This window comes from Perca flavescens, chromosome 18, assembly GCF_004354835.1.
Source record: "Perca flavescens isolate YP-PL-M2 chromosome 18, PFLA_1.0, whole genome shotgun sequence".
Classification (NCBI taxonomy): Eukaryota; Metazoa; Chordata; class Actinopteri; order Perciformes; family Percidae; genus Perca; species Perca flavescens.
This window is the reverse complement of record NC_041348.1, coordinates 16,380,396-16,390,382: the sequence shown is the minus strand read 5'-3', so window position 1 is coordinate 16,390,382 and position 9,987 is coordinate 16,380,396. Positions and strand designations below refer to the sequence as shown.

The window sequence follows — 9,987 nt, the reverse complement described above, 5'->3', positions numbered from 1 at the left end:
TAGCTCATTTTAAGTCTCACATTATTTTGCAGTTTCTTTAACTTTTCGTGCATTTATCAGTGAAATTGGCAGGGAAATAAACTTAAATTGACTTGTTTAAACTACAAGAGGACTAACTGCTTTTACGGTCCCAAATAATCTTTGAAGGCAAACGTTTGTTTATGTAATGACAACCATGTCCACTGTTATCTTTTAGAAACAACAGAGAGGCACGTATCTGCACTGACGCGTCGTTGGTGCTCAGGTTCTGCTATTGTGAAGGAGTGATAAGAGGGGTTACCAGGTCAGAGCATTGGCCCACACACGGAAATAAAACTGAATTAAACGGAATAAAAATAAAACATTCAATACACACAAGGTGTAAAAGTGATACAAATATATTTTATATACAAATCTGTACAACCATTTGAGACAGTGGACACATCCATCCATCATAATGCAGCCGCCAAAACAGGCTTCCATGAGTAAAAATGCATCTGCAGAGTATTAAAAGAAAAGCAATTTAAAGCACAAACAAGCAATTTATCTTTGAACCAGCAAAGACAAAGATAGGTGACAGAAATGCATTTAAATAAAATTCAACTTTTCTTTACGGGAACGAAGGAGAGGGGATACTCTCTCTCTCTCTCTCTCTCTCTCTCTCCGTTATTCCCACTCAAAGTCTGCGGAGATGAGACGTGCATTTCAGTCACAATCTTTTTTTTTAAATTGTCTTGGGAAATCTTATTTCCTTTGAAAACGTACAAAGGTGTCCGCATGGTTTCGTCATGACGCCGTTGTTCCACATAACCGGGTTGTGTTCAGCATCTCCTTCAACTCGTTCTCCGGCTTGCCTGCAACCATGAAAGGCCACGTCTGCGGAGGGAAATACAATCAATTAGCACCGACAGCTTCTTACAATACAGTTCATCAAGTCATTAAATCGAAGTCAGACAACAATGCACCAATTATGTGTCAATGAATCACCTGCAAGGTTCAGGTGAACATAATGGATTTCAAGCAGGAATGGACACCGGATGTTTATGCATTGAATTAATAATTTTTTTTATTATATGATTGAAAATGTATCTAATCGACTCAACAGTGTATGGGTTTATAGCATAGTGTCTTTACGATAAAAAAATAAAAAAATCCAAATGGTTATTTGGAGATCTGCTATGATATTCGGGATATTGCATTATTATTTAACCTATTTTCAATTAATAATTGAAGGCCCAGTTTTATACTGCATCAGCTGCAATATTTCGAAAAATGTTAGGCCTTCATTCATAGCATTATGCTTCATAAAGGGTGATATTTGTTCTGAGTTTTGCCTTAAAACAGCAGAGTAAATAGAAATTGTTGCTTTTACCCTGTCATGCACCTGCATCACAAAGCTAACATCCTAATGTGTCCCATGGTCCCAATGAGGCCTAGCAAGAATATGTTGTACTGTATTCCAGTCGTGTAGCATTAGATAACAAATACTATTATAATTAGGCAAACAAACTGTCATCATTGATTTGACAACATTTTCAGAATGTTTTTTCAACTTCTTTAAACTTCACTTTCCCTCACTCAGATTATTATCTATTTATTTTAACATAGGCTAAATCAACTTTTAGCTGGGTTTCCCCTCCACTCTAGCCCAGTCTCACCAGGTTAACGGGATGGATATATCCGTTTTCATATTTGTCGTTGGCCAGTATCTGCCGGAGGTGCGCGATGTAGCTGGACGCCAGGCGCAGTGTGTCCAGTTTGGAGAGCTTGGTGTCCGCTGGTACCCAGGGTAAGGTGGTCTTCAGCCGGGAGAAGGCTTTGGACAAGACGCGCATCCTGGCTCTCTCCCGGGCGTTGGCCGCGTTTCTCTGCACATGCTTGCCCTCCTGCTGTGCCACACCCTTGGGTGCCGTTTTCCTGGACGCTGTCTTCCGTTTCTTGCCCGGCGCATCGTTTGCGCAAGTGCCCTCGCAGTTGGAGCTTTCCTCCGTGCTCTCGTTGGAGTCTTTACCGGAGGAGCCAAACTTCAGGATGCCATCCAGGAGCTCGTCGTCGACATCGCTGAGAGACCCGGTGGACATGGTGAACTGTCTCCAACTGGCGCAGGCTCAAAACATGGGAGCAGGAAGCTGAGGCTGGACACGAATGAACAGTGCGGTCAAACGCATGTGCTCTTCAACTGCTAACTGTGCGTGAACAGAGCAGATAGGAACAGACTTTTATCTCCATGGCTAGAGAGGGCGTTACCTCATGCTAGGAGGAGACACTGGTGCTGATCTAACATACTGGTCCCCAAAGGGTTCCAGGATCCCAAGGGAAATGTGTTGAAGGAACCCTGGATGGGTCCCCCAGTAAAATGCAGAATATAACGCTTATTTTAACCGCAGTTTAACTCACCAAGTATTTATTAAAACGTACTCTTATAGTTGCACTTACATGTGACTTTTTTGTGGCTTATTTGAAGCTAATGTGCTTGCACTTGATTCTTTCTGTCCAGACTTTGGACCTTCATGGTTGAAAGCACCTAATTGGAAGTAGCTTTGGATAAAAGCGTCAGCTAAATGACATGCATATGTAATTTGTCATATGTCCTTTTGTAAAATGAACAATTGCGAAAAGATGGATTAATTAGCCTACTGATATATTTTATTTACATAAGGAACCCCTAAACTGAACTTTACTTTGTGATTGATAGTATATCTGTAAAAAAGAAAGAAAAGTGTGGGGCCTATAAACACAGGCTGTAATATTCACATATTTTTCAAGATTTTAGGCTTTTAACCTTTGTCCGTCCTGATTGATTGAGGTCACAAATATTACTGATGTGAAAATAATAATAATTTGGGAGTGATGCCAGCTTCTAATGTGCAAGGCTCATTTTTGTTGCACTTTTAAAACCTGAACCATTTTGTTTTTCAAATTTTCGTCAACTTGATTTTTATGTATCATCTTGTAGATGTTTATTCTCGTAGAAATTAGATAAAAGAAAATGCTTCATTTGATTATTTTGTTTTCTATAATATTATCTTAAAGAGGTTGCGTTCCTCCCTAAATCCAAAGTTGTAAAACTAAAATACTGTAGAAAATGTGCTATTTTTAGTATTAAATAAATCATAAATCAATACTTACATAATAATATTGTAAACTTTACCTTACAATTAAAATGTCGAAGTATTTGGTATTAGCCTGTTCCACTCACAGGGCCCACATAACTTTCAGCACATCTTGCCAGTTAACAGGATAAAGTGCAAGGACAAGGGGGTGTCATGTCTCAAATGGCTAACTGGCGCCTTGGTCCCCTCTGATGTAATGGATACCCCGGCACCCACAATCCCCTGTTTGGCCTTCCACATCATTCCACACTGATGCTCCATGCACCGGTCCACTCAGGGCCAAGTCCAAACAACAAAATCTCTGGAGCTTCTTTAAGTGGAAAACGTTATGTTGCACCAGGGGAGAACCGATGATAGTCATTTGCATCTCTCTGATTTCCTTTTTATATAAATTGTTCATTGTCAGTGATACTGAGAGACTGAAACGTGTTGTGTACCTAAAGCAGTACATTTGTGTGTGTGTGTGTGTGTGTGTGTGTGTGTGTGTGTGGATATATATATATATATATATATATATATATATATATATATATATATATATATATATATATATATATATGTGCGTGTGTGCGTGTGTGAGAGAGAGTCTGAGTGTGTGTGTGTGTGTGTGCGTGTGTACGTGTGTGCGCCCACAATGCTTTTGCCTGCACAGCTGATGAGTGTGCATGGATCAGAGGTGTGTCTCTTGAGAGCTGACCTTTAACCTCTTTGCTTCCGGTGTCACAGTGCATCTAATCAGGCACCAGCACATACGATTTAGCCACTAGAATCGACACAAAAACAATTAATGTGGAGCTGTATTTTGAATCCAAAAATAATTAAAAAAAAAAGTAAAATTGGACTACAAATCTGAAAGAGATGAACACATTTTGGAAATAAGTCTACAGGACTGATACTCGAGGAAAAGAGAGATAGCACTACACAGAGCAGACAGAAAGAGAGAGAAAGGAATAGATAGGTGAGGGGACAGAGGGAGAGCCAAGAGAGGAGGGGGAGGGGCTTAATCTCCTGGGTGGGCTGGAAATCAAAGCACTTTGTGGAAAAGTAATAATAGAGTCTGCTAGATTGATGATCACCTCTGAGATACATGGATCCAACAGAGAGTTACAGAGAGAGTCAGGGAGAGGTAGATGAACTAAAATAGCTCATGAAAGAGCACAGCCCTGTGCATCAGCAAAACACTGACCCTAATGTAATACCGTCCAAACTATCATTGGCACTCGCAAAGTCTAACGGCTCTTCATGTGAATGGTAAAATGATGTAAAACGATTGTTTAGGAAACCTTCTCAGTGATCGTTTTTTTCCCGCTCAGAGACCCGGTCACACACACACGGTGACATGAGACAACAGGTGGAGAGGGGGGGGGGGGAGGGGGGAAGTGAGAAAGATGGAGAGAGAAAAAAGAGGGGACCCTGGCAGTTATGGAGGGACGTGCTGCTAATTAGCCGGTTTGGGGTCAAAGGTTAGGCTGGTTGTGTGATGTCACCACGAAGGGACGGGTTCCAGATGCCGCTCGCAGGGCCACCGAGGGGGACACCTGATGCCTCGGGTCATTATCATTTCTCTCTCTATCACACACACATGCACACAACACCTTTTTTAAATGCATATGTTGAGACACGGTGGATCTATGTGTGAAATTGTTATGGGAATACCATGTAGGAGAATACACAATAATGTGCTCCAGGGAGTGGGGATTTGTTGTGATTACACAATGTTTAAATGGTCCGATATCTGTACGGGTGAGCACTAAAAATTGTTAACTTGAATTCAGACCATAACACAGCTTGTCAATCAGCTGGGCACCGACGTTGTTAGCCATTGACCAGGCTTCCAAACACACAGGACTACCTGTGAGTTTTTGGCAGACTGTTATTTTCTGCAGTCACAACTAGACCCACTAAAAGGAGACGGCTAACGCAAGCTAGACGCCCTCCTATAATGTATGGAAAATGTAACACTGTGTGCAGGAGCTGCTGATGACTTTACAGGCGTTGAAATAACCTGATTGAAAATTAACGGCTTGTGGGAATCAGTGCTTAACGTTAGCAAGTTAGACTAAAACACGTGAGATTTCAAATTTGACTTCAAAATCTTAAAAGATTCTCTATGTTACATTACAGTAAAAACAAAAATGGAAACGGAAAACAAGAAAAAGCTGTTATTGATGTTAAAAGCTACTGTATCTTCACTTTAGGTTATCAACAGTGCTCGCTCTTATTCCCAATAATTAACCTGGTTATGAAGATTAAGATTCCCTTTGACCTCTATGAAATTTCCTTTTTCAATTGGATGTTCTCATAGACACACTTTCATAAAAACATGTTTTTCTCATCTTCTTTCCTCACCCAATTTTTCCACCCTTAACTGAAAAGGGCAAAAACACCTTGAGGAGAATGCAATTCAGAGAGGAACAATGAAATAATGTAAGAGAAAGGGAGCATAATCTGTAGCAAAATATTGGTTTATTTATTGGCAAAACATTCCACTTGAATTTTTACGTGACATAGTCCTACAGTATATAAAAACAGAAATAAAAATGAAAAAGAAAGAAATAAGTTGCTTGGTGGCTGTAAAGAACAGAATGAGAAACTGTAGGCTAATCTTAGAGTGAGGATTGGGGTGAGAAAAACATCATCCATCTTTGTCTAAGCACTCCAGTTCCCTGTCTCTTCTCACAGCCACACACAAACACACACACACACACACACACACACACACGCATGCAGAAATTGGTTTCCGCCTCAGTTCAAGTACCTCTAAAAAAAGAAGAAAAATCAAAGTAAAACAACTAAAAAAAGAGGTTGCAGAAAGTGCACAAATACAGCAGGGAGTGGTGAAAGTCAGGGGGAAAAAAAGGATGTCACGGACAAACTAGGCAATAAGAGAGAATTATGAAGAAGTTTATCGGAGTGGGAATATCATATTATATTTCAAAAAGACTACAATCCTTTGATATTCAGTGACAGGAACATCCGGAGGGAGGCTAACAGTGATTCTCCAGAATAAGACTGATATTCTGTCACTCTGTAGGTTAATGACCTGGAAGTCTTGTCCTTACAGTGGGAGGGAGTTGGAGTGTATTGGTCTCTGGAATGTTTGCACACATTATCTGCATAAGTGCATATATGTGCATCTGTGGTAAATGTATTGGGTTTCACAATGTGTGTGAAGGATGGATATGGATGTGGTGGAACGTATGTGAAGAAATCATGTGATATACAGGGCTGCTTACAGTTAATGTCCTCTCCTAAACCTCACCGACCAATCAGATGATATGAACAATAGTGTGTTTTGACTAGAACAAATCTGGGATGTTGTCATTGTGCTCGAAGACGTTGTATTAGCTTGAATAAAGGAGGATAATGGTGGACATTTTCACACCCGTACCTGTTCAGTTAAGTGCATCGACACCTTTGTGTTTTCCAGCCATTTTTGTAAAGATCTCTGTCCACACTGAAGCGCCTCATCTATAGGATAGTGGCTAATGACTCCAACAACAAAACTGTGCATCTCAGCCAACATCTGCTTAGTCAAGAGTAACCCCTGCAATGCTGTGCTGAGGTGCTGATGAAATCCCTATTCCACAATCACAAACACCAAAAATCATAATAAATGCAACTTAATGACAGCCTCTGACCGGGACATTGTCTTTCAAAAGCACAGTTTTCCATTTTCAGATTTAGTTAAAGTTTTACAAGCATGTTGTAAAAAAAAAAAAGCTCAGTTTTGTGGTATGAACAACCTGTGTGGATGGAACGACAACAAAAGATGCTCCCTGCAAAGCGTTTTCACTTCCTGCATACAAAGTCAGCAGAAAAACAAGACGTGGAAGTTTGACATTGTTCATGTATCCTTGTTCATGTATCCTTGGGCTTTATGAATCTGCATCATTAAAGTTAAAGCGTAACTCTCGCCAAAATGCAACCTAGGGTCTTTTTGTGAATGTACCCGAGTCAAACTTTTAAAAATAGCGATTTTGATGCTATCATAGTAGTGCCCCTAGCTCTCCCATTCAAAAGGCCATTTGACCGAAAAACAAAAATACGGTAAATCTTAAAAGTGGCGTTTCTGTCTTAATTATGCTTTTAAACGAATGTTTGACTCGGGTACATTAAAGGAGAATTCCGGCCAATTTTTACGTTAATCTTGATCGCTATAGCTACGCGAGTACTTTCGATAGAAAAAACCCCGACCCGAATCAGTGCAGGTAACACGGAGAAGCTGCAGCTACGTACTACAAGCGTCCCCTGAGCTAAAACGGCAGTGCTCGGGGCAAGTTTTAGAGTGCCTTTGTGCCTCTTAACAGACACAATATGCAATTAATATGTCTGTGCCACATGAACAGGGCCCTTACTTGTCAACAAGATGCGTTTTCAACTCAGACATTGTTTAAATTCACCTACCCTGGTCCCTGTCTCGATCCTGCCAGTAGCTAGCTTGCCCTGCTAGCTGATAGCCGTTAGCTGCCGTTTGGTGAGTGTATTCAGACAGGCTTCTGTGATAATCATCCCAATAACAATCCACGGAGCGGTGGTGGTGTGGCTATGTCCTCCAGAGGACAGGTCATGTCACGTCTTGAAGTGTATTCCCCTAAAAAAAAAACAATAGTGCTGTAGTAGCTGTTAGCTGCTAGCTGCCCTCCGGTGAGTGTGTACAGCCAGATAGCTGTTAGCCGTTAGCTGCTAGCTGCCATCCGGTGAGTGTATTCAGCCAGGCATCTGTGATAATCATCCCAATAAAAATCCACGGAGCGCCCGGTGGTGTGGCTATGTCCCCCAGTTACTGAAGGCTACCTTTACCTTGTGCTTGGAGCAGCAAGTTCATCTGCCTGTTTCCCCTCTGTCTGTCAGTCTCGTTCTTTCCAACTATTGAGGCTAGTTCTTCGTCTGTATACTCTGGTTTGAATAAATAAGGATGACCATCAAACGCAAAAGGCTCTTCCGTGTGTTGCATATCTGCTATATTCTTCATACTCCAAGCTTCTTCCGTTATGAACAACTCCGCTTTTCACTATTCACACACACTACGCTCCAATCTGCAAATTACTGTTTACCTTTTTCTGCTACAACTGTATTCCCAGGAGACCGCGCAATGCAACAGCTAGGCTTCAGTAACGCTATTACTGTGCAAGCCACAGACATCGTTTATCCCGTTTCCATGTAGTTACATAGTCACTGATATGGTCATAACCACTACAGTGCTCAATTACCTATTTTTAGGGGGAAATAATCTAAACCTTTCGCTGCAAAGGCATGATCTGTCCTATGCAGGATATCCACCAACCCACCGGGCGCTCCGTGGATTTTTATTGGGATGATTAGCACAGATGCCTGGCTGAATACACTCTCCAGACGGCAGCTAGCAGCTAACGGCTAACAGCTATCTGGCTGTACACACTCACCGGAGGGCAGCTAGCAGCTAACAGCTACTACAGCACTATTGTTTTTTTTAGGGGGGAATACACTTCAAGACATGACATGACCTGTCCTCTGGAGGACATAGCCACACCACCACCGCTCCGTGGATTGTTTTTGGGATGATTATCACAGAAGCCTGTCTGAATACACTCACCAAACGGCAGCTAGCAGCTAACGGCTATCAGCTAGCAGGGCAAGCTAGCTACTGGCAGGATCGAGACAGGGACCAGGGTAGGTGAATTTAAACAATGTCTGAGTTGAAAACGCATCTTGTTGACACGTAAGGGCCCTGTTCTTGTGGCACAGACATATTAATTGCATTTTGTGTCTGTTAAGAGGCACAAAGGCACTCTAAAACTTGCCCCGAGCACTGCCGTTTTAGCTCAGGGGACGCTTGTAGTACGTAGCTGCAGCTTCTCCGTGTTACCTGCACTGATTCGGGTCGGGGTTTTTTCTATCGAAAGTACTCGCGTAGCTATAGCGATCAAGATTAACGTAAAAATTGGCCGGAATTCTCCTTTAACAACAAGAACATAGGTTGCATTTTGGCTAGAGTTACACTTTAAGTGAGGAGAGGAGTGTGTCTGTCCGACCACACCTTTTAGTTTGATGTTCCTCTAGCTTACTTAAAGTTTCTTTAAAGCCAGTTGTCATAGCAATAGGAAGGCACATCAAAACAGACAGATGGCAGTCAGGAACAAATCAACCGTGGGAAAGGAGAATGGAGAGAAACAGAAGTAACACATTGACACAGATATTACAGTAACAGCATCTTGAACTGACTTTTTGGCTGAAATGTCCAACAGGCACTGCTGCATTGATGGCCCGGCTCAGAATACACACACACACACACACACACTGTTACTTAAGTTGTATTGGCTTGAACTTGAATTGGCAGAGTGCCCAAAGTGGCCTGTCGGAAGTAAGTGAGACGTGATGCAGCTGCAGTTTGAGTGTGTTTGTGTGTGAGCATGTGTTGTGCTACAGTATGGCACTTCTCTAACCTCTGCTGCAACCTCTGGTCTAACTTGTGGCCTGCTGATCGGATGCACAGATAAAAACTGTGTGTGTGTGTGTGTGTGTGTGTGTGTGTGTGTGTGTGTGTGTGTGTGTGTGTGTGTGTGTGTGTGGCTTTACTTGTCAGCACCGGGCAGTGTAGGACAGTGCTAGGTTTCAGAGTCAAAGGTCTGGTCTCTGTCACTGTGAGTGAGGCTACAATTAATAAACAGAGAGAGAGAGAGGGACACTGCTCAGTTTTCTATCTCACACAGTTGGACAGTTTGGATGTGTCTGTGTGTCTGTGTGTCTGTGTGTCTGTGTGTGTGGTTTGATCCTCCAACAGACCAGAACTCCCAGCACCCTACTAAATCCTTCACAGCGGCCGTTTGACCCCCCCCTCGTCTCTCTCTCCACTGTCCCCTCTACTGACTCCACTCTCTGTTGTTGGATGTCTGGTCAACTACATCCAGCCAAA

The 9,987-nt window shown here is 42.2% G+C and overlaps 1 protein-coding gene across 1 annotated transcript; it reads right to left on the bottom strand.

Annotated features, from left to right (window-relative positions):
- Nucleotides 1-361: 361 nt before the first annotated feature.
- On the bottom strand, nucleotides 362-2,194 carry tcf21 (transcription factor 21). Its single transcript, XM_028605663.1, has 2 exons — nucleotides 1,638-2,194; nucleotides 362-855 (listed from the first exon to the last, which is right to left on the bottom strand). The coding sequence occupies exons 1-2, from the start codon at nucleotides 2,058-2,060 to the stop codon at nucleotides 766-768; spliced, it is 513 nt and encodes a 170-aa protein (XP_028461464.1). The 5' UTR covers nucleotides 2,061-2,194; the 3' UTR covers nucleotides 362-765.
- Nucleotides 2,195-9,987: the final 7,793 nt, after the last annotated feature.